General features: G+C 35.2%; 4 protein-coding genes across 10 annotated transcripts in view; 3 read left to right on the top strand and 1 right to left on the bottom strand.

The window, feature by feature from the left end:
• The window catches only part of LOC110831854 (uncharacterized), a 42431-nt gene extending 39972 nt beyond the window's left edge, over positions 1-2459 (top strand). For all 3 annotated transcript variants that reach the window (XM_022068294.2, XM_022068293.2, XM_022068292.2), the window contains exon 4: positions 156-2459. In XM_022068294.2, coding sequence (XP_021923986.1) covers positions 156-825 — 670 coding nt within the window. In that variant the 3' untranslated portion in view covers positions 826-2459. The remainder of the gene's footprint in view (positions 1-155) is intronic.
• A 1381-nt stretch (positions 2460-3840) lies between these two features.
• On the top strand, positions 3841-7021 carry LOC110831889 (tubulin-folding cofactor B). Of its 2 annotated transcripts, none has more exons than XM_022068358.2 (6): positions 3841-4183; positions 4755-4898; positions 5067-5160; positions 5363-5554; positions 5682-5754; positions 6072-7021. In XM_022068358.2, the coding sequence occupies exons 1-6, from the start codon at positions 4073-4075 to the stop codon at positions 6187-6189; spliced, it is 732 nt and encodes a 243-aa protein (XP_021924050.2). In that variant the 5' UTR covers positions 3841-4072; the 3' UTR covers positions 6190-7021. The 2 variants fall into 2 exon arrangements, with proteins under 2 accessions (XP_021924050.2, XP_087208136.1); XM_087352010.1 differs by lacking the exon at positions 3841-4183 and adding an exon at positions 4247-4639.
• Tango4 (transport and golgi organization 4) lies at positions 6430-12432 on the bottom strand. 2 transcript variants are annotated; one of them, XM_022068355.2, is made up of 10 exons: positions 12279-12432; positions 11656-11762; positions 11145-11275; positions 10297-10580; positions 8940-9089; positions 8456-8650; positions 8203-8321; positions 7520-7721; positions 7242-7373; positions 6430-6588 (listed from the first exon to the last, which is right to left on the bottom strand). In XM_022068355.2, exons 1-10 carry the CDS (start codon positions 12285-12287, stop codon positions 6529-6531), a joined length of 1389 nt encoding a protein of 462 aa, XP_021924047.1. In that variant the 5' UTR covers positions 12288-12432; the 3' UTR covers positions 6430-6528. The 2 variants fall into 2 exon arrangements, with proteins under 2 accessions (XP_021924047.1, XP_021924048.1); XM_022068356.2 differs by lacking the exon at positions 12279-12432 and adding an exon at positions 11966-12250.
• A 32-nt stretch (positions 12433-12464) lies between these two features.
• Girdin (protein girdin) overlaps positions 12465-27992 on the top strand; it is a 22165-nt gene continuing 6637 nt past the window's right edge. The window contains exons 1-23 of one of the 3 annotated variants that reach the window (XM_022068339.2): positions 12465-12617; positions 12908-13048; positions 13326-13414; positions 13945-14050; positions 14402-14611; positions 14927-15043; positions 15580-15740; positions 16402-16483; positions 16587-16765; positions 17578-17840; positions 18135-18316; positions 19783-19935; positions 20336-20617; positions 20818-20924; positions 21391-21576; positions 21931-22291; positions 22694-22981; positions 23843-24043; positions 24780-24925; positions 25501-25593; positions 26326-26398; positions 27279-27411; positions 27620-27744. In XM_022068339.2, the coding sequence (XP_021924031.1) occupies positions 12995-13048; positions 13326-13414; positions 13945-14050; positions 14402-14611; positions 14927-15043; positions 15580-15740; positions 16402-16483; positions 16587-16765; positions 17578-17840; positions 18135-18316; positions 19783-19935; positions 20336-20617; positions 20818-20924; positions 21391-21576; positions 21931-22291; positions 22694-22981; positions 23843-24043; positions 24780-24925; positions 25501-25593; positions 26326-26398; positions 27279-27411; positions 27620-27744 (3591 nt within the window). In that variant the 5' untranslated portion in view covers positions 12465-12617; positions 12908-12994. Of the gene's footprint in view, positions 12618-12907; positions 13049-13325; positions 13415-13944; positions 14063-14401; positions 14612-14926; positions 15044-15579; positions 15741-16401; positions 16484-16586; positions 16766-17577; positions 17841-18134; positions 18317-19782; positions 19936-20335; positions 20618-20817; positions 20925-21390; positions 21577-21930; positions 22292-22693; positions 22982-23842; positions 24044-24779; positions 24926-25500; positions 25594-26325; positions 26399-27278; positions 27412-27619; positions 27745-27992 lie in introns of all 3 variants that reach the window. The other 2 variants (XM_022068340.2, XM_022068338.2) reach the window with 2 other exon arrangements.

Here is a 27992-nt window from a genome sequence, read left to right as displayed (position 1 = left end):
CCTCCTTCTGTGTCTGCATCTCCCAAATATTCTTCTTCTTTGGGGTTTTCCAACTGACATTTTGTATGTATTTTTTTACATGCTACATATACTGCCCATTTCATCCTTTCATTGCTAAAAGTGACTAATGTCAATTTGCACATATTGTATTAAAGTGAGCGCAGTGGAAAGGGGTCACTACAGTTGGATGGATCCACTCTGAGCAAGGCTAATGGAGTGAAGGGTTGTGAGGCAGTGCTGTATCCATGTCCACAATCTGGTGAGGCCATCACACCAGACAGCCGTGTGCTGTGGGCAGCACTCACACCTCGTGGGACAACTCATCACTTTGCAGCAGAACCACCAATATATCATCAGCCACACCATTACCATCACAATGTCCCTCAGTATGGCTCAACCTTGCAGCACCAAGCCCGTAGCCTGCCTCCTGTCCCCACATCTCCCCTGCACCCACCACCACAGGTATCACCATATCATGTCACGCAGATCACACATCAGCTGCCTGATGCTCTACCAGTGAGTTTTGACAACTCTGGCTTCGTTGACTCTGATGATCCAACACCAGCTGTGGAGAGTTATCAGTTAAGTGAACTAATTGAAACAAGCAGCAACACAGCCACAATTGGCAGCACTAACAGTATGAGGAGAACTCCGTGCAGTAGCCCTCATGCCTCGCCTCGCCCACGAGTCTCTTCTCCAACTCGCATTGAGCACCCCAACTTGCCTCCCCTCAACCTTCACCCAAGCCATCGTGGACTGCGCAGGACAAACGTCTCCAGGAGAGAATCAGATGCATCTTCAGTTTCCTCACCTGTTGTACTATAGACTTATTTTAATATCTTAAAAGTAAACAGTCAAGTTAGGCACAAATAGTTGCACTTTCTTATTCTTAAAATATGAATACCAAGTCAGTAATTTCGTCTTGATGGATTTCTGGATCATAACATTATGTTAAGTGTTTCATAAGTACATACTTCTGCATGGAAATTAGGACACAGTGGTTCAAGAATGCTGTGAAAATAAAAAATCAGGCTCTAAATAAATCAATCTGAACTACAGGTCTTATTGTTAATTTGTGGTCATCCCTCATAACAGCACTTCTGAAGAGTCCCCAACCAGCTCAGTGAATATTAGTAATCTGTCAAGTTCCTCAGAAAGAAACATATGGGTAACGTTACAGGATCCCAAGGCACAGTGATGTGCACCAAGGAATCTGAGTGAACATTTGGCATATGTATTATCAAAACTCGATATGCACACTTTAATAGATGTTTTAAATCATGTAGGTTGACTGAAAGTGGTTGAATGGTTTCAGGCTTAAACTTGGAAATCTATACCCTAAAAGAAACTGGACTGTCAACATTATCAAAAAATTCTTTACATTATTGGTCTCAACAGCATTTCTGTTCACAGTACTTATTATGGGTCTGTAAGGCAAAATCCAATTCATAATGCAAGTGTGAGTGTATGTGTATAATGGTTGAAGTTAATGTTACCATTTTCATATCTTTACATGTATGCATTTCACAAATGTTTGTATATATCATCTACTCATTTTTAAGATCTCAAGAATTGAATATAAATAATAAATAGACTTAATATGTTTATAGATTGAACGAACTAGCATCTTATTTAGATAAATGTGTGTACATTTTCTGCTTGTATGTCTACTGTATGAGATTATAAAGCCAATTCTGTAATGCTGCTTCTAACTTAATGGCATTATTGAAACATCACTACTGTAGCCAACATAAGGAATCGTTGACTGGATTAATTATCCATTCACCAAAATGGTTATAGCTTTGCTATTTGATCTTGTGGTTTGTAACTTTTCATAAAGATATTTCTGTGAAAACTTATTATGTAATGACAGAAATTATTCAATTGTCATTTTTCAGTGGACATTTGCTTGCTTGATCTGTTCCAGATATTTGTACTTAGGGATATGTTCATGGGGTGGGGTGACAACTTTATTAATTCCTCCCACAGTCATATAATCTAATAAAAGTTTAGATTTGTAGGTTTGTTTTAACCAAATACAACAGTCATCAATATTAATGAAGCAAGTATCTCATTTTCTGATCTGATGTACAGTTGTTATGTTGGTAAGTATGTAAATATCTTTTGTTATTGCCTGATGAAAATAAGGTAATTACATTTATATTATAAAATTGTTGTAATCATTGTACAAGTTATTAGAAAATTGAAGGAATCATTCTGAGGTTCCATGCCCTTTGCAGCATTAAACTCCAACTATATTAGCATATATTATTCAAATATATATGCTAGCTGAAGGTATCTATCAATCTTCTGAATTTAACTTATTGCAGTATGTTGCTGTTATATTTATTTTCCAGAATAATTAGCTCATTTCTAGTTGTATAAGTATGTAAATAGTAATTTGTATCATAAGGTGTACAGTATACTTTAAAAAATCTAATAAAAAAGAGTTGTAACAACTGGCCTTAGCTGAATACCTGCAAAGAGTGGCCCTAAAATACAATAACATTTAATATTATTAGTGGGCCATGACCCCAGATGACCTAATCGGTGAACTACCAATGCTTTTGGAACCAGAAGGTTCATTACTATGGATCATCTATATACCATATCCACAAGATTCTGACACTACACCCCTGAATCAGAAAAATCCAGCCTACTCCCACCCTGTTTTCCTCAACAGCCAGTTTAATATTATCTACCCATCTGTGGATAGGTATTTCAAGTGACCAGGCTTTCAAATTAAAATACTATACATTTTCGTCATCCTTCATTTGATCATCCTAATAATATTTGGTAAATAATAGTATTTATGGAACTCCTTATTTTGCAGTTTTACCCTGCCTCCTGTTACTTCACCCCTCGTTTGTTTAATACTCTATACAGCAACCTGTTCCAAAACAGTAGCAGCTGAAAACAAATATTTAATCTGAGGTCATATCCTAGCCTATTACAGCTGACCAAGAAGACTCGCTGTGTGCCACACAGATCAACATTGTGTTCAGATGCCAGTAGTGCAACAGGTCCAGGAAAAGTAGTGATTAATATTGTCTTGGGATATTGTCCCATGGATAGGTGTCTCTAAGGGTTGTGCCTTGTTTAGGTCTCGCAGAGCAATGGGATGTATCTTCAGATTTAAATGAGGGCAGAAATTATGAAGAAGCAGTGAATAGCAGTCTATAACAATAACAGACTAAAAGGTCATAAGATTCAGTGTCTACTTGTATAGTCAACTGAAATTTTGGTTACACTTCACAAATATAGTAACCTTACAAACACAGTGTAACAGACAAATATATTTCCAAATTTGGGCCTGTTGGCTGTAAAATATTAAAACAACTTAAATTCTAAAGTAAAATTACCAAGTGACAATGGTTTCTATTGTTTAGAAAATGCAGTATGGGAGTTAAGTTCCTATGTAAGAGTGTTCATTTTAACAAATCAGCATAAGGGGAAAAAATACATGGAAGACAAGGCTCTCAAACGAAAGTGCTGGAGTGACATCATATTGCGCTTCAGTTATTAATGAAAAGTGATGTCAACAAATAGCTTGTAGTGGTGACAGTGCTCTTCACTTAGAAACAATTTATTTAAGAAATAATGAAATTATAAAATGAAGATGGCTGTCATCTGGATTGTAAATGCTTCCTCCATCATCAAAACGGTCATCACCCTGATGATGGTGGCAGCAATTACCTCTGAAACGTTGGTAAACAACTGCCAGATTACACAGTTCTACAGCCCAGAGGACAGCCATCTTCATACTCGCCGCCGTGAAAACCACGTATCCTACTAAACGTTAAAATAATTTCTACCAAACAATGAAGTATGGAAATTAAAATAATCACGGTTTTGAAAAATTTACCAGGTCTAACCTACTCTACCAATGCAACAACCAGAGAAATTTGATGAATTCCAGTATAGCTGGCCACGTGTATTTTACCGAAAATTAATGAAAGGAAGCATCATCGACAAGTGTTGGCATTGGTTGTTTGTGGTAGATGCGAGTCGATAAAAACCAGTGATATATATTTACTGGAATTACGAATATTTTTGTGTTTCTGTATAAATTATGACAGATTTTTTACAAACTTTTGTTAATTTTACCATCACGAATGCAGGCCAGGAAGATACGCGTGTTCAAAGACGTTTTAACGGAGACATTACGATTGCTGATTTGAAGGTTAGTAATGCATCCTATTACAATTTGTCATTGTGAATTATATAACTGCTGCGGGTTCTGTAACGCATGATTTATTTTTTCAGGACGAACAGTAAAATTCGCAAAATTTTTTATTGATTTTAATAGTGAACTTCTACAATTTTACCGTAAACTTAACCCTATTTTGGCATATTCATAATGATGAAGTGAACTGACCACTCTTTCATAACCTGTGTTCCCAACTAACCTGTTGTTGTATTAACCTCCTACTTCAGTATTACAGTTTCTGGGCCATGTTATGATGCAACTTACACTGAACTGGGATTTTATTTTTATTTACTAGGCATAAGTCAGGCCTTGCAAACCTTTAACATGGAAATTACATAGGCATCACTGTCTTTAAGTAATTTGGTGTACCTTCTTACTGTGCACTCTGCATACATGAAATGGTAACTAAATGTAATGAAGTCTTCTCAGGTGAGTAGTCACGTGAGAAAGTTTATTAATACCATTTTCGCATCAAGATTTTGTTATAAACTAGATTTTGAGTAACATTCATACTATATATAATCATGTCCATACATCTTTGTAGGGAAAATTAGAACTCGTTACTGGCGGAAATGCATCAACAATGAAGATTGAACTATACACTAAGGACAATTCTTTTGTTGGGACATGTGATAATGATGAAGCTCGCCTTGGATCTTATGTACTGCATGATGGAATGCGTCTTCATGTAAGTGATTTTATATATATATCAACATCCTGCTTCATGCTTTCACCACTGTTGTTATAAGTAAGCCTAATGTCCATGTCTGTAGATGCAATGAATTTCATCATTGGCCATAATTTATGGACATAATTTTTTGGTTTTACTTGGTACATTTTTTAAATTTGATTTCAGGTAGTCGATACATTTGCACACAGAAAAGAATTTGAAGATCTTTCAAAAGTAAAAAAGTTTGATTTGTCTGTTGAAGAATATTCAGAACGAACAGGTAAAAGTTTAATTTTTTTTATGTTCATAAGTATATTTATAAATACAAGAATATTAAAAATGAACAGATAAATGGTTCATTAATGAGTTGTGTTTGTAAGTGTGTGAGCTTGTATAATTTTCAGTAAATTTGAGAGGTTTAGTATGATTTTAAAAAAAGTCAGCTAAGAGTTATTCTGTTTTCATCACTGTTGCCTTTACAGATACAGTAAAATCATTTCTTGAACGTAACAAACTAGGCAAATACAATGCTGAAGAAATGAAGCAGAGAGAAGAAGAAAGAAAGAAGGAAGAGGAAGCTGATGAAGTTGCTGCTAAGGCTGCTAAATTGGGTAATCGCTGTGAGGTGAGAGTGCCAGGTCAGCCAGTTAGGAGGGGTACTGTCATGTTTATAGGTAAAGTATACAAAGATACTGGATCCTGACATTTCATGCATATTCTGTCTGTTGAATTGCACTTAAGTATAACTTAAAAGCTGATACATTCTGAAGGTAGTTTTGACTGTATCTTAACTTCTTGCAGGTAAAGTAGATTTCAAGCAGGGTTGGTGGATTGGTGTCAGATATGATGAACCCTTGGGGAAAAATAATGGCATGTAAGTAGATATATATCAGTATTATTCCTCAACAAACAGTAATGTAGAATTTTCAATATACTGTATATTTATTTATCTGTACTTTTTAACAATTTTGTGTCTGGTGTGGCTACTTTTGAGACATGAGGTTGATTACATATAGACATATTTGTCAATGTTATGATACCACTGTTATGTTCCCAGAGGGCATAAGAAAACATGATTAAACATAAATCAGGATAGCCAGTTATCCTCATGAGACTTGAACCAGTACCCTATAAATACAGCAACCAGAGTTGGTTTTAAGACAGTTCTATAATTCAGATTTATTTTTTCAGAGTAAATGGGATAAAGTACTTTGAATGTCAGCCAAAGTATGGTGGATTTGTAAAGCCAATTCATGTTATTGTTGGTGACTTTCCTGAAGAGACATTGGATTTTGATGAAGAGATCTGAAGAAATAGCAAATGGATCATGAATTCTAATATCAGTATATGCAGAAACAGGAGACTGTTGCAGTTGACAACACTTTGCTTATTTACTGAAGATTTGTGTTTGGTTTCAACACAACCTTTATTTGCTGTTTTGATATTATAATTGAAGTTTGTTAATTTGTCTTTTGTATAATCCCTTCATAATTACATGACTGATATTTAGATTTAATTTTCCATTTATTTTTAATACTAAAATTGCAGATGAAAAAGCATTTCAAATTATTTATTAATAAAATGTTTATATTGGCACATGAATAATGTAAGTCATTTGAAGCCATATTTTGTGATGCCAGTTTATTTCTCAGTACTTCCTTCTCTTGAGAATCTCTGGCCGCCAGTGAATTGGATGTGTCTCTTCCGTCTGAAAAGAAACATTTTAATGATCGGTACTTTCAACATATTTCTGTAACTTTATCAACTATTATTACATTTTCTTTACTTATACTTGTATAATGCAACAATTTCCAAATACCTAGTAATGCTTCATTCAACTGCAGTATATCACAGGACATGCAGCCCATGTACATAGTCTTTAAACTGCTCCATTTTGTGATTTTCACAGAACCTTTCAATTCAATTTATTATGTTTGTCTGAGCAAGTGTTACTCCGATATCAGTTAAGTCATTAATACTTCAAATCCTATTTCAGAGTTGCATAACATATACATAGATTTACATTGTTTTTTCTCAGACACAACAACATTCCTGTCTACACTTTTTATTCAGTATCCAATGCTATGTGATTTGTTTATTTAACAATTGTATGTAAATAAAAAGAATTATACAACACTGAATGAGCGCTTTGGTTACTGATCATGAATGTAGAAGATAACGCAGAAGTGACCTATTTTAAAATACTGTAATAGCATTTGAACAGACCTTGAGACACCTTAGAGTAACTGTGGTCAGATATGAATGGTGCCTCATGAATACTTAAAATAACCCTAGGATCAACCTCAACATTGTTTTGTCCCATTCAGTTTCATAGTGCTGATTTTACTGCTGTATACTTACAGCTGTATCATCTTCTTTGTATATTTTTATTGTTTTATCTGCTTCCGTTGTAAGCAGTCTACTTCCACTCTGGTCAAATATCATAGAGAAAATACCAGACTCACTGTCCATAGAACCTGGCTGAACTGGAGCCTGTAACACATTTCCATGTCTTTATATAAATATGATAATTGTGATAGTCAATTTACAAATCAAATTTCTAAACTACAAGAACCTAAAATTAATGACTTGCACAGTTATATTTACTTATAATTTTTAAGAGGCAAGATTTAACTTACTTGCAGCCTCTGGAAATTGTATCCTGTTCGCCAGTCCCAGCAATGCAATGTGCCATTATCTGCTCCCGATACCAACACACCTTCAGGGTTCACAGCCAGACAGTTTATAATTGCATTGTGACCTGGTAAATTCTGGATGAACTTCCCATCTGGGCATTTCCACTGTTTGATATTGTCTGGAGAAGCCGAAGCAAACATGTAACTGAAAAAACAATATTTGATAATACAATGTATTATGCATAAAGCAATTTCCCATACAGGAGATGATGAGAAATTTTATGTTTATTCCACTTACCAATTTAATGCATTCTCTATAGTCTGGCATCATAAATGCATATGATAGAGTACGCATTTTAAGTTTTACATTTGTAGGGCACAGATGAATAAATTTTAGTTATGATACAAAAATTCAAATGAACATCTTATAGAGACACTATCATAGGATAGTGTATGCAAATAGAAACTATCAATCTGGTTGGATGAGGTTAATCTTGCTTTTATCTTGTCTTTCGTTTTTTTTAGTCTGATCACTAATCTCCTACCAAAGATATTTATGAAAATATATGTGATACATCCTGACGAAGTAGTATTCATTTGCCAGCATTCTGTATATTAGTAACATATAATATTAAAGATGTTTCATGTCATACAGTCTCATGATTATATTTGACTTATATACTTACAGTGTTGGATGAAACACTAATGATCTGACACTTTTCTTGTGATTTGTTAGGGTTGCCTTGGACTTCCCTGCAGCCAGATCCCACAGTCGAATTGTACAGTCATGACTCCCAGTCACAATCTATAAAGTACACCAAGTAAAGTCAGTGTTTACAGTATTCTGCCCTAATCACTTCCCTCTCATTTTACTTGCACCATCATATATGTGGTTTCCTAAGTGCCACATGAACTGTCCACTAATACCTCTAAACTTACCTGTGGCTCAGCAGCTTGACACACAACACTAGCAATTGTGTTTGTGTGTCCTGTCAGTGTATGAACATTTGCCTTTGTCCGCATATCCCAGACACGACATGTTGCATCCCTACCAGCTGTTACCAGAACATCAATGTTTGGATGTAGTGCCAGTGTATACACAGCACTAAGATGTCCATGATAGTGACGAATCACCTGAAATAAATTACAAAACAATGTTTATAAAATTAAGTGATTTATTGTGATATTTCTTTTGTTTCCGGTTATCATATTAATTCAAGTCCTAACCCACAATTTTCAAAATTTTGATCACAAAATTAAAGTAGAAAAATAAACATGCCTACTGTATCATACCTGTATTACAGGAACATTATTATATGAATTTATTTGTGGTTTATTTAATGATGCTGTCAGTAGATGATGATAAAGAACCATATGTACCACTTCCATTTCTCCATTGCTGCCTCTTCCCTGACCTTCTTACCTTATTGTATTCCAGATCCCAGCACTTGACCTGCCGATCTTCCCCGCAGCTGAAGAGATAAGGGTGTCTCGCACTGACAGCAAGCCCTCGAACACTGCTGATATGTCCAGTCAATGACACCTTCAAATGGCCACTGGCCAAGTCCCAGATCTGTGAAGAAGTAGGAGTACGTTTTAAAACTAAGAATACTACATCTTACCAATGGATTTCTTTCTTGGTTGATTTAATGTTCACTTATCATGTACAAAGATATAATGTCAGATTATAGAATGTCTGGGAGGGGATGAGGGTGGTAGTAGACCACCATTTGAAGTTTTGAACTGACACTGCCTACTGTAGCCCATTAAAACAAATCATAAATAAGTATATACAAGGAATTGTAGTTCAGTTGGGGGAGGGGAGGATACCATCAGAAGTTTTGTACACAGATCCTGACTAGTGCAACTGTTATGGTAGTCAGCAGCAGTGATATGAGTTACTGTACTGTCCACAGACCAGGAGAAAAGCCCTGCGGGGGGAAGTCGTTTCTGGGGCGGTGCAGGGGGAATGTTTACTATCAAGTGGACTAGAAGGCTGCTATTGGTGGGAAGTGTGATACATCAGAGTTTTACACTATTACACACAGACTGAAAACATCAAGCAGTTAAGAGTAGCGTGTAGTGGGTGCACCTCTAATGTGTTCTGTGGGTATTGTGATAATATTCTAGATTAAATCACTGTGCCTCTGTGAGGTAATCTTAAAGCTATACCCATCAGAACACATGAAAGCCTGTTGTCTGTTGTTCGTTCAGTGGTTGTGGAACGAATGCTTTTAGGATGGGTCGTCACTCACCGCAAAATCTTGCGCATGCGCGTATAACGAATTCCTAGCAGGTCTTTTCTCCTGGTCTGTGGACTGTACTCTTAACAGAATAAAATGATCTCCTTGCTGTAATGAAGACTTACAATACTTTTTCACAAGTTGGATCCAATATAATAATTGCGTAATTCCACCTTCTGTGTACCAACTCTTGTTTTTGAATTTATTATATAAAGGTAAACTTTTAAACAGTGGTCAATGTGGAAAGGAAAACATCCAAAAATGTGTTTCGTATTTTTATTCACAAATATATTTTGTTTTGTATTTTATTCCAGTAGAGGAAATAGCAATATATAATTCAGCAAAATTAATTGTTTTAGCACAAATATTTACAAGTACAAACATTTGTTCAATAGTAATACCATTCCCAGTTAAATCCCCTGAGTTACTACCTGACAGATGGATAGAGTGTGAGATTTGATAGTACTGTTCAGGATTCAATGAATGTGAACTGAAGTTAAAGCAGTTTTTATTAAAAGCTTGTTATAGAAGTTTTACCTTGATAACTCTGTCAGCTGAGCCAGTAGCAAACCACTCATTTCCGGGTTCAACTGCCACACAGCGTACCCATCCTAAATGGCCTGATATTACACGGTACAACTTCCATGGAGCATGCCACTTTGGCTTTGGCATGGCAGGGGCTCGACGGGGTATAATGCTTTGTACAGTATTACCAGTTGCAGGAGCTGGTATATGTACAACACCAGTACCAGATACAGCACTAGCTGGAACAAGGGCTCCTTCAGCAACCATTGTGGCATCACTAGTGTAGTTCACACCATCTAAAACACAAAGCAATTATATATTTACAAAGGTTCCATGGATATTTAATTACATAATTTTCCTCCTTCCCCTCTGATTTTACATGTCTTAAACATTAAAATATAGCCTTCATAAATTGTTACAGATTATTCAACATAATAGTGCTCAAGCTTTTTATTTGGAATATCCTAAGTTAAAATCTTGACCCACAGACTGGCTATTCTGGTTGAAGTTTTCAGATTTTCCTTAAGTCTCTATAGACTAAGTACCTTCAAATAAGCCACAAGTGGAATCAAATCCCTCCAATTTCTTAATCATGTTACTGTCTTATACTTCCTCCAGCTCTAATATTGATTAGAAACACCGACTTTGTATGTTTTGAGTGGTAGTTTGACATCAGTGGCAATAAATTTGGCCTGATATGTCTTGACGGTTTAAGCTGTAAGTGGTTTTCTACCAATGAAAAGAATTTGTCCAAATTATACATGCAAAAAATAATATTTTGGGATAAGAAATGCTGACATATGACAGGGTAAAACCTCATAGTCTTACTATGATTGATATTAAAAGTATAAACATTGGACCTTGTATAGCTCCATGCTGAAGATTCAGGTCTCTTTCTGCACTGTGCAACTTCAGAGTATTATTTCTCTTCACACGGTCAAATACTAAACCATAACAATCTCTTGCTTTTACAGTTTTCTTCACTTTTTCACTGGAACATACAACATTTAAATACCTTAAAATTCTACAGAATTGCACTGTTCAGTCTTCATACTATGAATATGCACATTGTGGGTAAAGTACCAGTTTGTAACTGATATTGGCTCTAAACTGAATGGCTGAGATATAGCACCCAGCATTGATGTTAGTATTTCTCCTTCATAAGTACTTTAAAAATTATTTCAGACACAGCCTAAGAATTCAGGTGTTATCCATGTCAGATTTTATCCTGGTACCAGCTATGTTGTAGGTTTATCTTCATTTATATTAGTCCCTCCATTCAAAATACCTGTATATTACCTAATGGTTTTCTTTCAAAATCCTTCCCATCTCAATGTAATAACTGAGAAGTCTTAAACTATAATTACTTACGCCTTTTCATCAATAGGTGCCAAAAATCCATGATTTGATAGAAACATATCATGGCTTCGTTTCAGGGAACGGAACACCAAAGTGTGCACTGAATGCCTTTGTACATCCTGTCACACAAATAATCACATTAGACTAATACTTCTTTGACTAATATTTACTTAACATACAACTTAGGCAGTAGAAGTGCAGATTACAGTACCATAAGTTACATTTAACATCTCACATAACATAATAAAACCACATTTTAACATACAATAGCACCGTGGAACCAAAAGCAGCCCTTTAATGCTAATTCACTTGCAATACAAACCATTCCCATTTATCCTTAATGTAATTTATTCTTCACAGTGCAATAGCCAATTACAAGTAAATTAAGATTTCTGTTTGGGTTGGGAAGTGGGAAAGATGTGCAGAGTCGCTCTTTGTGTTGGGAAAAATAACTAAAAGAAACGAACTGAGTGCCTGAGTTGTAGACATTATTCCGATACAGCATTATCTTCTCTACCCTTCATAAACTTTTCTGAACTGATCAACATAACCTCACATGTAGTGTTGTCATGGTATTACAGAACTGCAACATAGCCTGCTACAATTTCTTACACTACCGTTATTAAACTTAATACCTCAGTCATAATGCAGAATGAGTAAATTAACTGTCTTTAACTCGTAATCTGAAGTCAATAACCGTTACCACAACAAAACTCATCAACGTCTTTACTTTTCAGCAAATCACTTGCATTGATTATAGTTGGCCATGACAGTTTGGAACCAAACTTTGACAGTAAGACAAGAAGTAGATGGCCATGACCACGGGTTACAAACATTTCCTGTTTGAGAACACAATTACGTGAGAGAAGGGACAGAAGTGTAATGTCTGTTCTTGTGGTCTGTGCTTCCTTTGTGAAGTCCTTAAATTATTTACATGATTGAAGAAGGTAGTATTTTAAAATCCACATGAAGAGGTATGTATTAGTTAAAAGAATGGATATTATTTAACAACTTCTATAAGTATTATGGTTGAACGTACACAGTGCGATATTGACAAGACATATCTTGCTGTCAAGGGCCTTCTTGGCAGTTTGATATTGTTCATATATATATATATATATATAATTGAAATACCTCTATTTAAAGTGTAATGTTAGACAGGTGTGGTCCCCAGACGTCTTGAGAGGAAAAGTTGGAAGGTGTGAGTATTTATTTATTTATAAAGTATAGTAAAGTTTTCATAAGAACAAAATTTCAATTCCAGAATGCTGAAGTTACCTCCGCCAAAAAGGCTCATATTTTGCATAAGGTAACGTTAGAGACCTTTGTACAAATAAATACAGACTTCATTATGGCAGCTGCAACAGAGATTGAAGAACTCATGACAGGACCTCTTGTTACATGGGTATGTACATGTAATGTTTCCTGCGCATTTTAATAGAGTAGGCATAGACCTGCTTTAAGTGGCCATTTATTTCCATGAATATGTGTACCTCTTCTTCAAATTTGGTTGATTAATATATGAACACACAACATGAGTAATGTTAACATACAGAAGATTTTTGTTTTTTGTTGCTTTTTGATTTTTGATTTTTGCTTTTCAGAAATTGATCATGAAATGTTTTATATACTTGTAAAATAATGGTCTTAATACCTTACTGCTCTTGTATATCATATTACAGTTAAGTTCTTGCTTGGAGAATGCAGACAGACTTGCTGAATATGAAGATCTGACTGATGGGATTCTTATTCATGAAATTCTGTTGCAAATGTAAGTTATTGTGGTTATAACATATTTCTCTACAATTATTATCCTTGAAACTAATATATTTATTTTATTATTATCATGTACTTATGTGCACTTGATTCATCTGTTCTGCTTTTAACCGACTTAAAAGAAATATCATGGACATTATTAATTGCATTTCATATAAGAGTTACAACATAAATTTATGATACCTGTGTAGAAAGATTAAATGAAAATAGTTTTCAGGATTAGGTATGAGTATCTTTCAGAAATGGTCATAAAATACATAATATTGCACAGAAGTAAAAGTGGCATATTTTTAGTATAGTGTAACATAGTACAAGAAACCAAATATTCTGTTTTATTGTCTTAAAATAATGCAACTTTTATTCTGACAAGGATAATATGTGTCACAAATTATATTTTCCTCAACCCATTTAGCTCCAGTTCAACAATGTCATACTACCACTGCTCTCTGTATAATCCTGGTAGCAAAGAAGTGTGACATTAAATTATGTAAAATGTAAACCAAAAAATATTTCCTTTTTATTCAGAGATCCAGAGCCTGTGCATCATGGAGTAACACCAAGTATGGGAAATACATCAATACGCATACGTAATATGGACATCATCATTAAAAACATCAAAGCTCTGTATGAGGCAAGGAATACAGTTCAGTGTATTAAAGTTTCAATCCATTTATTGATCATCTGAGGTTTGATTTCTACCCTAAAAACAGATCATAAAAGACTACATGGGATTACAACCCTGAAACTGCAGTTGTCTTCTTCTTATTCTTCTATTATTTTCTGTACCAGTTTGGGTACAGAATGCCAGTAACCAACACAGGGAAATACTTATATCAAAACACTAAATATGAGTGTCATGTGATTATGTAAAGCACTAAATGTACAGAAATGTAACCTGCAGCTTTGTGGTTTCCTATAGAGAAAATATAGATATGCAAATGAGTGCAGTACCTGTTGTGGAATTGTGTTGATTTCCATACAGGAGGAATTGTGTCAAGTTCTTCTTGTGGTGCCAGACTGCGTGAAGCTTGGAAGGGAACCAGACAGTGAAGTTGGTGTGGAAAACATGCAGCTGTTACTTCTGCTGCTGTTGGGCTGTGCTGTGCAGTGCCCTAACAAGGAAACTTTTATTGACAGAATTAAACAATTGGATGTATCAGTTCAGCATGCCATTGTTGATTGCATCAGGCAGGTAAGTCTCAGCTTATCAGTTTCTTACTCTGAAAGTGTATTGATAAAATACATTGCATGTTTTCTTAAATTATAATAATTCTAAATTGTAATTAATTTAATTTCTCAATTGTTTGCCAGTTACATATACTTAAGAACCTGTGTTAGTGAAAATTATTAGTTCAGATAAGTGTTATCATTATAACATTTTTATGTTGATCCTTTCTTGTCCTTTTTTCAGTAAGTTTTGTACACTTCAATGTAATTTGTTCTTACCTTTGTACCCATGAATAAATTAAGATTCAAACTGGAAATCACGAAATAAATTGATTTTCAGGTAACAGACAGTCATAATATTGTACTGACACAGGATGCAATTACTGATGCCTTTCCTACTGATCTTATGGTGTTGCACATTCGAAGGCTAGTGCGAGAGAGGGATGAATATTTGAAGGTTGGTTTTCAAATTTTTGCTTTTAGTATTTGCTTGCCTGTAGAAAGTCAGGTACAGTGTATACATTATTTTTTCTTCTCTTCTTGAGAACTCAATTTCAGAATGTTCTTGTAACTTTCTTATATTCTTCAGCAATTTTAATTACATCCTACTGTATAATCCCTTTTCAAATTACTTTTAATTATACAATTTGTTAGAACATATTCATAAAAATTACTTTTCTATTGCTAAAGGCTGGTGCATGTTTCACTGTAAATATTCTGTGTATGTTTTTCCTGATGAAAGATTCTCGAGCTACAAGCCACATCAGGTGGCTGAATGGTGAATAAACCATATCTTCTGCCAACGTTTCGAGAGCATAGATGACTCAAAATGTTGGTAGAAGATATGGTTTATTCACCATTCAACCACTTGACGTGGCTTGTCATCTAAGAGTCTTTCATCAACTTCAGTTGCCACTTTATACATTAGTTTTTCCTTCTTGTTGTGAAGTAACAGTTTTTGAATGTATCGCTTCTTATTTAATCTTCTGCTAGCATTGGACAGCCTCAGTCATTGAAGAGAGGTCAGTAGGAAGTGAAGAATGTAGTGAGCAACAGAGGAAAGCATCAACACCAATGTCAGAAGGGGAGTCACATCATCTGGCCGTGGAACTTGCTGACTGGAAAGCTCGATTGAGGAAACAGCGTCAGGAACTGTAAGCTTTTTATTATGTGTGCTTCTTATATTATCTATCAGTCTGATAATATGCATAATTATCTGATGTAAATAAGATCTAGAGATGTGTGTCACTGAAGACACTTAAAAAGTAAAACTTTTTCAGTTTGTGGTATTTCTTGTAATATTAGTTTCTCATTGTTTATATTATGCAAATAAAATAAGACAAGAATGTACTCAGTTTATTGGAGAAGCGATAGGACACCAGATTTATATTTGGTATGTATGTGGTTCAAATCTCAGACTGGGCATTAACTGTTATAACAGGTTTTTTTATCATTTTCCTCATTTATTCCAGGATAATGCACCATGGTTGGATGTTGGTGATGTTAGTGGATGCTGGACAGTACTTGGAAATTGGCTTCTTAGTTTATAAAATATTTGTCATCTTGTTAGCCATTCTGTGGGTTGTTGCTATGGTACATAAGTGTGCTACCCTTTCCAAACTCCACAAGACTGAAAATTGTTGGTATACACAAATGTAACAAACTTGATGGCCTTTGTACAGTCACTAAAGTATTCACCTATGTCTCCTATGTGTTTAGACATGGGGAAGTGTTTTAAATATTATTGACTGATAATCTGATCCTTGTCATTGTCTTCTAATGCCACTAATACTATCTTTTGTGTCCTTTGTCTAGTGAGGAAAAATCAGAAGCATTAGTTGAGTGCAGAGAAGACCTGGAAAATAACAAGATATTAGTAGCTAAACTACGGCAGGAGGTAATCGTATTACAGTTATTCTTATGTTGTACTTTTTGTGTTGTCAAAGTGATGATTATATCCAAACAAAAGAGTTTATATTCCTTGTATGTCATGTTTATAGGTTCAAGAGCTGATGCAAGATGCCAGAGCTGCTAAAGCCTACCGAGATGAGCTTGATGCTGTGCGTGAAAGGGCAGAGCGAGTGGACAAACTTGAACTGGAAATACAGCGATACCGTGAGAAACTAAGTGACATTGAGTTCTACAAGACACGTGTTGAGGAACTGCGAGAAGATAATAGGTGAATTGTTTGCTCCTCATCAATTTATTAGATTGTAATTATTTTGCTTCTTGCCACAGTTACCTGTTAATCAAGTGTTTTGAAGAGTACATAAATGAATATCTTTTTGTATTCATTTTTACTTGTTCACCTCTTGCCCCCACCCTTGGTTGGCTGATTTTCCCTCCAGGAGACAAATACGAAAATTTACTTACTATAAAATATTTTTTTTCTAATTTTTATGTTGCTCCAAAACATCCTTTAATTGGGTGGACATTTGATGATCTAAATATTTACTTAGACCTTTATGTAAAGTAATGAGAATATATTCAAAGTACAATAATGAGTGTCTGTTGTAATGAGAGTTAGTAATATACAATTTCTTCAAAATCTGTTCCATAAGATCACCACAAAATGTATTTTAATCTTCTTTTTTAAAATTGGTAATGCAGCTGCAGCTTTGTTCAACCTACTACATTGTTTTGAGCAATGAAGTTTCTGGAGCTCTTCTATTGTATTTAAAGTATGTCATGTGTTTTGGAGCCGCTGGGTTCAGACCTCATTTCGAACACTGGATGTTCTGATTAAGGTGTTGTGTTTTTTCTTCACAACTTCCAGACAAATGCTTGGATAGCACCTTCAAATAGTTTGACTTTATCATTTCCATATTTTTCATTTAACCATGCAGGATCATCCTCTCACCTCTTTCATCATTAAATAATCTCTGCAGTTGATACTGGTCTGTTAATGTAATGAATGAACCCTTTATGTATGTAAAGAGGTTTATTTTTAATATTGTTCACTATGTTAACTCCTTTAGTATTTTGATGCAGGGTGCTGCTTGAAACAAGAGAAATGCTAGAAGAGCAACTGCAGAGAGCCCGGAAACGAGCAGACCATGTGCTTGAACTGGAGAGTGAGATCATCAAGTACAAGCAGCAGCTCACTGATTTCACATTAGAGAGGGAAGCCAACCACGAGAAGTTACAGGAACTCTTTGAAGAAAATGCTCAGCTGCAATTGCTTACCAAGTCTGCTCTCAATGACAATTCAACTTTTGATATTGAAAGTGACAACGCAGAAGATTTTGATGGAGGTGCATTTGTTAAAATAGTGTATCCTTGCTTTTATTCACAAATTTTCTTTTAAGAAGGAGGAGGAAGAAGAAAAATAAGTATCTTTGAAACTACATTAAAATACATTGTTTATCAAACCAGCTGCTAAAATATAGGCACCAAAAAGAGGTTCTTCAGCATATTTCTGGGTTTTACCAGCTGTGTCTAAAATAATCTTATCTGCATTTGCATGTCAAAGTTCTTGTGCTATGGATAAGGCTGTGTACTTTATTACCACAAGTAATGTCTCTGTACCACTTTGATCTCATCTTCAGGTTCAGGAGACAACAGTTTATCAGAACAGTTAAGTAGCAATGCACAGGCTCGTGCTCTCAAATTAGAACTTGAGAATCATCGTCTTCTTTCAACAATTGACAACCTGAAAGAGTCATCATTTCATGAAAGCAGCAACAAAATCCTTGAGCTTGAGAAGGACAAGAAGAAGTTGACTCTGAAGGTAAAATGTAGTTTATAGATCATACTAGATGGCCAGCATGGGCCTCATTTTCAGTTGGGGTTTAGATTAAAAATGCCTACCAATATATTTTGAGAAGTATTGTAAAATTATGATTCGTGCACCAATAATTTTTAAATTTAAATTGGTCTCAAAATGACAGCAGAGAAAACAAAGTTTATGTTCATTTCTCAGTACCAGAATGCAGGACAAAGTCATCTAACTGTGCTTAATAAACATTTAGAGAATGTGACATAGTTGAAATATTTGGGAGTGCAGTAACAAATCATAATTACATATGTGACAAAGTTAAGACTATTTTTAATTCATGGCATGATTGCTAGCATTCATTTCAGAACTTTTATCTTTCTGCCTACCATCTAAAAATCTAAAGATTAAATTGTATAAGGATGTTATTTTACTTGTTGTTTTATATGATGTGGAACTAGGTGTGTCACCCTAAATGAAGAACGTAATTGAGGGTGTATGAAAACAAAGTGCTGAGCAGAATATTTTGACCTGAGTGACGAAGTAAGAGGATACAGAGCATTACATAATGGATATACAACTTGGTATAGCAAAACATAAATTATGGGATAATATTAAAATTCATGCAGAAGGAATAGGGTGTAAGTTTATGGGCTGGATTCAGCTGGCCTAAAATAGAGTCCAGTGACAGGTAGTAAATATTTGGGTTCCATAATGTGTGGACAATTTATAGAGTAGCTAAGTATCTGTCAGCTTCTGCAAAAGGTACCTGCTCCATAGAATTAGATGTAGATTATTTAATGAAGATGATTTTAAAATGAATCTAAAATATGGAAGTTGAAGTATTGAGAAGATTCTTTTTCATATTTAAATATTGTTGGACTATGTAGATAGACTGCACTCTGATCTGTAAAGTTTATAATGTGTTACTGTTAGCGTGGGGTATGGAGATAATTAGAGTTAATTTGTGGTGGTGACTGTCATAATCTAACCTAAAAGGTTTAGAAATATGGTCATAAATCATATGTCCCTATCCCATTCAATGCTTTAAAATATGTGCATACTTCATCATCATTTATGCAGCTTATTACTTTCACTTTGATCCATATATCTTAGGGAGTCTGCCATGGAATAGCCCTCATGCTGATAAACCCCTATGAAGATGACTGGATTCTGGGTTGTTGCACCGTGTAGTCTGGAACAAGTTTACTTATGTTTCAGAGGTGTTTGCTGCTCTCATCATCAGAGCAATGACAACCCAGAACACAGTAGTTTTCATATTCAGCTTTGTGAGAACCTGAAATCTCACAAAAATTCTTATAGTTTTAAGAGTCCTGTAAACTGACTTCTAGGTTGTAGACAAGTCCTGGTGTTAAGAGGACAAACCAGATAATACTTGAGTGTAAGTCACTGAAATAAGATGTCAGTAGAATACCAGTTCAGTAATTTTTCAGGTCTAAAATAATTCTGTAACATTTCAGGTTGATCAACTACAAGGAAATTGTCGGCGTTTAAATGAACAAAATTCTGAATTAGAACAACTATTTAAGGATGCTTTAACAGAAAACAGAAAACTTCAAGACTCTATAGATGCTTTAAAATTAAATTCTGACAAACAACATCAGGAACTGCAGGTGAGGAAAATTATGTTTTGTTTGAATCTCTCAGTACAATTCAACACAACAGATCATGAAGTTTTGCATGAAGCATTAATTTATAGTTGCTCCTAGTCTCACCATATTGATTTTGAAGGAAAATAGCCATCATGAGTTTTTCCCCGAATTTCATCCTTTATAAATGTAAAGCTGTACTTATTAAATATGTTACTATCACCAATTATTATCATGTAGGTGATACTTTTCAGTTCATATTATTTTACTTCTGAATGGAACACAAATTAGTATTTCAACTGTGCTAAAACAAAATGTCTGAAGTAATAATCACACAAAAGAAGAAATATGTGAATAACAATTTTGGTACCATTTAAGTATAACATTTCTGTTTATTTGCAATGTTTCTTGTATTTTTATAAAGGCTGGTAGGTCTCAAATAGAAGAACTTGGTAACGTTGTTGAGAGCATGACAAAAGAAAAACAAAGGTTGCAGTGTCTTGTAGAAAGTATCCAGCGTCGTGCAGATGAGTTGGAGAGGACAAATGAAGTAGCCATTCAGCAGGCAGAGACCTGGAAGTCAGAGGCTCAGCATGTCCCAGAGCTCCAAACTCAGTTCAGTACAAGCCAGGCAAAAGTAGAAAGCCTGGAAAAGGAAAACCAGAGTCTACAAAGAGAGCTAGTTAAGTTACGAGAATCACTTGAGGTAAGAGTGAATACATTTCAGAGACTTCATTGCAGTGGAATGAATTTACAGATATAAAAGTGTGAGGAGATAAAATTGTCTGGAAACTTGCATGGAATTGACGTGACGAAGAGGAGTAGTGTTATATATTTAATTTTACATGGCATTTTTATAGAGCAAATAAAACTGTGTGCAGTACAGAAATTTATTACTTTTTGTAGGTTAAAGATGTGGCTCTTGATCAGTGTGCAAGTGAGACTGCATCCCAGGAAAAGGAGAGAAGTAGACTGACCAAGGAATTGGAAGAAGCTACAACACAGATTGCTAGGTTTGTACGTAATATATGTTGTGCTGAATAAGAATGGCATAAATAAATGCAAATTATGTTTGACCTCAGCCCTTCTTAACAATCAACAAAGATATGTTAAGTATGTAAGACTTGAGGTTCTCACAGCGGTGAATATGAAGATTTCTGTCTTCTGGGTTATTGCCCTGATGACGGAGGCAGTATGACCTCTGAAACGTTGGTTAACATCGACCAGACTACACAGCGCAATAACCCAGAAGACAGAAATCTTCATATGTTAAGTAATTGTTGCAAATTTTTAACAACACAGTGTTGCAGTTTCACATATTTTGTTTTCCATTTTTTAAGTGCATTTACCAGAATTTATTAATCCAGTCATGGGCAATCACTTTACCATCATATTTAAATTGAAAGCTTTCTCTGTTGTCTGTAATGAAAAAATGCTACATTTTATATTGTGCTATTATTATTCCTGTGTTATAATTAGGCTTCATGAGGTGGAACGAGAGAGTCAAGAACTGGTAAGTCGTGCAGCTGTGGATAGAGAGACATTGGCTACACTCCAGAATGATTTAGTTACCCAGAAGCTCAACACACAACAACTAAAAAGCAGTTTGGAAAAGCTGGGGCTAGACCTTGACCAGTTATTGGACCCAGATGTTGCCTTAGAAAAGTATGTTCTATGTATACTTGATCCATTTTGTCACTCTTGGTTGTAAGATGATTTAATATTCAGTGCTAGTCAAGAACTCCATGTGTGTAACTAATTGGTTTAGGGTACTTAGCTAATATTCCTGATGTATGTTATTTGAATCGGTCCTGAATGTGATATCTGATTTTCCTCATATGTCCTGTCAAATGCTGGAATAGTTCCTTTATCAACAAGAGTGGAACGATGTACTTCAATTTGGAGTATACATGTTTTCCGCATGAGATGTTATTTGTGTCATTGGCCTTGATGTTTATTTGTTGGTGATGCTTATCTTTCAGTACAATCACAGTTGATTTCTTCTTTGTATCATTTCAGAATAGTGTCCAGCCCAGAAGTATTACGATTTGTAAAAGAGTTAAATGCTAAACAAGAAGAGACAGAGCTCTGTAGACAATGCAAGTTGGCACAGCAGGCTTCTGCTGAGGAACAACCCATCAATGAGGAACCTAGTCCTGACCTGCAGTCTCTTAAATCAGATAATGAATCTCTAAATCACCAGTGTGAAGAGATGCGTCTGGAATTAGCAATATTGCAAAGCTCATCTGATAGCTTTCACTCTGACAATGCAAAATTGCAAGTGACAGTGGCAACACTGCAGTCACAGATCTCATCCCTTTCAACTCAACATACTGCACTACAGCTTGCCAACTCTCAGCTGGTCGCTGAAAAAGAGGAGGTGATCAGACTTTTGTCACATAAGAGCAAGATGGGTAGGGGTCTGAATTTTGTTACGTCACCATTCTTTTGAATTTTAGTTTGGGTGATTGGGGTTCAATTCCCGGCAGCCTCTGCCTACTCATAACAGACAAATGAAAAAGAATTGAATAAAGGTGCTTGAGAACAAAGTGCTGAGGAGAATATTTGGACTCGTGAGAGAGGAAGTAACAAATGGAATGGAAGAAGTGCATATTCAGGTGCTCACATTGGTCTGCCAAAGTATATTGTGTACCAAGTATATAATCAGGGTGAACTGCTTCAGTTAGTCTTTCCTAACCCTGCTTTCTGATTCAGTCCTTATCAGCCCCCCTTGGTGTAAAATTAGAACATTTTATATATCAGCTGATTATTTACTTTACAGCTTGTGAAGGAGCACAGCTTGCAGCAGTCTGCACATCAACAGTTGCTTCTTGATCAAGTGACATTGCAGTCACTGCACGAGCAGTTGACAGTAGAGTATGAAAACCTGTTGAGAGAGAGGGAAGGACTAAAAGCAACCCAGCGAGACCTTCGCAATGAAATTAGGGTACTGAAAGAGCTGTGTACGCGGCAGGAGGCATCTCAAACTTTGCTGGAGCAAGAAAAGGAAAAATTAAAGTCAGAATCTCGGTCCCTTGGGAATTTGAGAGCAGAGCATTCCAGTTTAAAAGTATGCTGTAATTTCTTTGTTGATTTGCATTATGATATTGGAGTTTATTTACATGATCTATATCCTTGTGCAATGAATGGACACGAAACCTCTAACATAATGAAAACCTGTATATAATAAAGAAGGTTCTGTTTTTGTATGGAAAGCTATTAGGTGTTCTTTCTGTATAGTTATACCACTTATTGTTATGGTTACTATGGAAGTCATTAATTCAGAATATCAAGTAGAGATGCTTATAATATAGCAACAGACTTCTTTTTGTTTTGAATCTTGGCTGCCAATCCATACACTAATTTTTCACCACTTCCAATATACACACATACACATTGGTTGGAGGGGAGGGGTAACTTGAAGATGGCTATTCTGACTTTTTTTTTAGATAAATACTCAGTTTCTTAAAACAGGCTGTGACCATCCATGTTGTTCCCTATTCATGATTCATGATGATACTCATTTGATAGCATGTAACTTATGCTGTTAAGAAATCATTAAGTAAAATGGCAAAAAATAAACTTCTCAAAAACATCTTCAACTGCATTATACCATTTCCTTTCCCTAAATATAGTCACCTAGCAAGTTATAGAAAGTTACAGTGTTTGCAGTATCTGCCTGAATTTCTGTACTGCTCTGTGGTGGTTAATATCATTCAGTTTTGCAGAAATTTGTTTTCATTCTCATGTCACACATATTTGATCAGAACAGTTTCATCATAATGAGTATTATTCTTTATTTTTAATGTACAATCTTTTGGTCTATAGTGCATGCCTTTTTTAACACTTTTTATAAAGTCTATCATTTTACTGCATTTATGTATATTATTTAATTTGTTTTAATGTTGATGTCATGTGTATTATTCCCCAGGAAGATTTTCGAAATCTGTTCACTGCAAGTGAGAAGTTGAAACAGGAGTACCGTAGTCTGCAGGAAGAGTATCGATCTCTTCGCAGTGAGAATGGCAGCTTGAAGCTGCGACAGACAGAGATGCGGGGGGAATTGGCCAAATCCAATGACCAAAGCACTCTGCTAGAGATTGAGGTTTCTAAGCTGAACAACAGGTGTGAGGTAGGCCAGACAGTATCCTCAGCACAGCTTCTATTGAAACTATGAGTTACAATGGTAAGCTGCTGTGGAATAAAATATGTTAAGATTGAAGATAAGTAGGGTACTTAATGTCAGATACAGTTTTTACTAGTCAAAATTCTACTTTGATTTTGGGAATTGATACACCTACCTCTGTTTTCTCAGGAACCTTCAATTTATACGATTTGCAGAACTTTCATTAGAGGCTGGAATTTACTAGGTTATGTCATATCTAGTGTTATGATTCCTGGATTAACAAGGTTTTACTGTAGTATTTTGGGTTGCACTATTCATACTCACCCTACAATATTTAATGTTCACAATTTGTGTTATGAAGCTTACATACCAATGAAGGAGGCTCCAGAAAATAATATGCTTGCCTTCTCACCATGAATGAGTCCACAGAGAACTATGATGGGTATTAAAGTATTCTTATGAAGCATACTGCAAGAGTATGGGTGAAATGATTTTATGAATTGGGTACTAAATTGTTAAAACTATTTGAATTATGACATTTGTAAATTCAATTAAAAGTGCAGTATTTGTTTCATATATTGGAGACTAATTCATTAAACATATTGTTTATGGTCCTGTAATATCTAGTTGAATCCTTGTTACTGCTTTTCATCACAATGGGCTAATACAATAAATATGGTGATCGTAAATGTATACATGGTAAATGAAAGTAAATTTAGTTGTCGAAATTTATTTGTTATAGATGTTACTACAGATGAACACAGGGCTAGAAGATGATCGTCGTTCCCTCATGGATCACGTGTCATTGATCTTGAGTCAATACCATGAGCTGCTTACTCACAATCTGGAGGATAAGGAACATTATCATATGGAGGAAAAGATGTTCACGTAAGTACATACTGTTCATGATTGTAATATAAAACTTGATATGGGGAAGTTCTCAAATTACAGCCCTCTAACAATCCTGACCCCTTCTCACCTGGCAAGGTTGAAGGAATCAACTTCTGCGATGGAATTCTTTTTACTCCAAGTGACAAGCTGATAAGGAATATGATTGTAAGCAGAGGTGATGTACAGACTACAGTGAACTCCAAACCATGAATGGGGATTTCCATGTATATAGAAGGTTTCAACCTTGTCAAAGGTGAAGAATGGGGAAAAAACCTGCAGAAAAATTCACACTGGATCAGGCTAGTTTCAAGCCCAATACCTTTGGCATGGGAGTCCAGCACATTATCTCAAGACTACCATGTTCCCAGTATAATGGAAGTTAAACTGTGTGTGTAGAAGGAAAGATTGCTTTCCACAGCTTATCACCAAGGAAGATATAAATTTGCCATCTTATGTTTAATTCATGAACTTTTGAATGTTGAATATAAAGTGGGTATCTGATGTAGTGTGTTAAATACTTTTAGCAAGTTGTTGCTCTTTGTAATCTTCATTGTTTGGTTTCCTTTCATTAGAGACAGACTAAACAACCTTTGTCGCCAGAAAGAAAAACTGGAGGAAAAGATAATGGAACATTACCGGAAACTGGACAGCTGTTCGACAAAAAAGTGAGTACCTTCATTGTTAGTCACAGTGTTTGTCGCAAAGAAATTAATGATGAACATGAACAAATTCTCAGTCTCAGGATTGTGATTTACTGTTATAATATACTGAGTGTTTTACCAAAATCACATTACTATAAAAAGAATTACATGAATCAGTGAGTGAAGACTGCATTGCGAGGTTTCAGTGTTTGATAGGTGTATTGGAAAAGTTTTGGGTTCATGTATCTTCTTGTCCAATTGGTGCTGGGGGCACTTTCAGTATAACATTGTTTCCCAAATTCATCATTTGAAAAATATAAGAGTTGTCTATTTTCATATTAAAATTGTTATTTATTTAAAAAATAAATAGTATGTTAGTTTTCATAATAATCCAGGAAGAATAGTCCTCACTTCACTTATGATATTTTCACAGACATGTGTATTATATAATATGTTGTGCTGTGGTTATGTTTAAAAATTGAAGTGAAGTGTGTGGAATATTTGTTTAAGTTTGTTATGTTATCTAAAGGGTTAATACAAAGGTTTATTTAATTCATGTTTACAGGTGAAATGTCTCAAGTGTATTAAGAATAAATATTAAAGTAAGTAGAAACAAGAAAGATTGCAAAATTATGTTATGACTTAATATTACAAACTGCAGTCATGATCCCACTAATGAAGGTATTATCATTATTATTAATATGTCCAAATACAGTTTATGCAGCTGCATCCAAAATGTATTTTCTGTTTTTTCAGGAAAAGTTTTGGTGCTACTCTCGTGAAAAGAGTTAGGAAAGCTGGTTCAGATTTCATTAACAAGGTACCAAGAGTAAGTATACATATAAATGAAGAGTTACTATCACATTGACATCCTTAGTGTATTGAAATTTGTGTCCATTTTATGCATGCTAGTGGCTATTTTTAGCAAATATACAGAAGATAGGATTTCTGTCATACACAGAATTTTATTCAAAATCAAAGGTATGTCAGTTTTATATACCTTTTGATTGTGATTAAAATATTGTGTATGATGAACGTCTGTTTTCTGTATGTTTGCTAGTATTGAAAACTAATATGTAAAATCTAATTACTTGAGGTTTGAAAAGTAAATTAAATGTTACATGTTTTTGTTACATTCACAGGAATAATAATTCCATGAATGTTAAGTAAAGTAAAGTTTGTCCCACTATACGCCATGTAGACGTTTGGGGTGAGTGGAGGTATAGCTCCTCTCTTCCTTGACCTCAGCACTAGATGGGGGTGAGTGGTCAGCATCACGCCCCGGCCGGCTTTACCCCCGAGAAAGGACCCCGGTACCCATTGTAGAGGAGGCTGGGTGGGCCCCAGAGCCGGTCTGGACGCAGAGGCTAGAGGAAAAATCCTCTGCCCCCGTCGGGGATCGAACTCCGGTCGTCCAGCCCGTAGCTAGTCACTATACTGACTGAGCTATCCCGGCTCATTTCCATGAATGTTAATTATCTGAAATGAAAGTAAACACCATTTACTTACAGTGTAATTTCTTAGTCAGTCTTCTTCTTTGCAGTTATGTAAAGGCATTAGAGATCTCCATTTTTTCCAGTCCTGTAGAAGAATTCAGAATGTAACATTTACTGATACTAGGAAGAATTAGTATATTTGTTCTTTTGTAACATCTGTAAGGCAGAGAATTGTAGGTTTATGAAATATTTGTGCCTTGTATTGTTTTATAGAATCGTCGATCTTGGCATGAAGACAGTAGGCATGCTGAAAATCAGGTGGCTGTACCCCATGGATCTGAATCAGGAGAAGGTGGCAATGAATCAGATGCTAGTTTGGATGATTTGAGGAGTCAGTTCCTTCCAGGTTTATATTTTTGTGCATTTATTTCAGGGATTTGCAAACAAATTTAATTTTAACAAAACTAATAACTGCAGTTATAAAGATACCACTTTTGAAATTAATACATATATTGTAAGTATTTGACAAAGCATTGTTGGGCTGTCTTGTAAGGACCAGTGAATTCTATAACTTCACCTTGATTTTATATATGTTATATCATCCTATGTTACAGAATCACACACTTCAGATGGTTTTACACAAAGCACATTGAGTCTAGGTAGTGCAGGAACTCGTAGAACTGTATACTACACAGGAGAAGAAAACAGTGGGACAAGAGAGAGAGCACAAGAATCATATGTAAGTTATTGCAACTTTAACCCTTAATGAGAAGCTGTAGGCATGTCTTAATAGGCCACATATAATTACTCTTCCGTCTGTATTAGTAATGTGAGAGAATATAAGATATTATTGCACATAGTAGAAATGAGGAGAAGAAAGTGAATAGTCACGAAGTCTGACTCTAGTTATGATTGAGTTATGGTTCAAAAAATGCATAGGGTATATAATGTCAAATGACAGCTCAATTATGGATGATGAGATGCAAA

The sequence above is a fragment of the Zootermopsis nevadensis genome, unplaced genomic scaffold (genome assembly GCF_977971745.1).
Source record: "Zootermopsis nevadensis isolate Lab colony 2312 unplaced genomic scaffold, Znev_1.0 Znev_ptg000002l, whole genome shotgun sequence".
Lineage (NCBI taxonomy): Eukaryota > Metazoa > Arthropoda > Insecta > Blattodea > Termopsidae > Zootermopsis > Zootermopsis nevadensis.
This window is presented reverse-complemented; position numbering and strand designations above follow the sequence as displayed.

Bases quoted from the DNA above. Each gene is read 5' to 3' on its own strand.
- LOC110831889 (XM_022068358.2), top strand. From the start codon at position 4,073: ATGACAGATTTTTTACAAACTTTTGTTAATTTTACCATCACGAATGCA. The intron at 4,184-4,754 runs GTTAGTAATGCA...ACATCTTTGTAG, and splicing joins TTACGATTGCTGATTTGAAG to GGAAAATTAGAACTCGTTAC. The intron at 5,755-6,071 runs GTAAGTAGATAT...TTATTTTTTCAG, and splicing joins TTGGGGAAAAATAATGGCAT to AGTAAATGGGATAAAGTACT.
- Tango4 (XM_022068355.2), bottom strand. The intron at 8,651-8,939 runs GTAAGAAGGTCA...AATTTATTTCAG, and splicing joins GGGATCTGGAATACAATAAG to GTGATTCGTCACTATCATGG. The intron at 8,322-8,455 runs GTAAGTTTAGAG...TGTACTTTATAG, and splicing joins GTCAAGCTGCTGAGCCACAG to ATTGTGACTGGGAGTCATGA.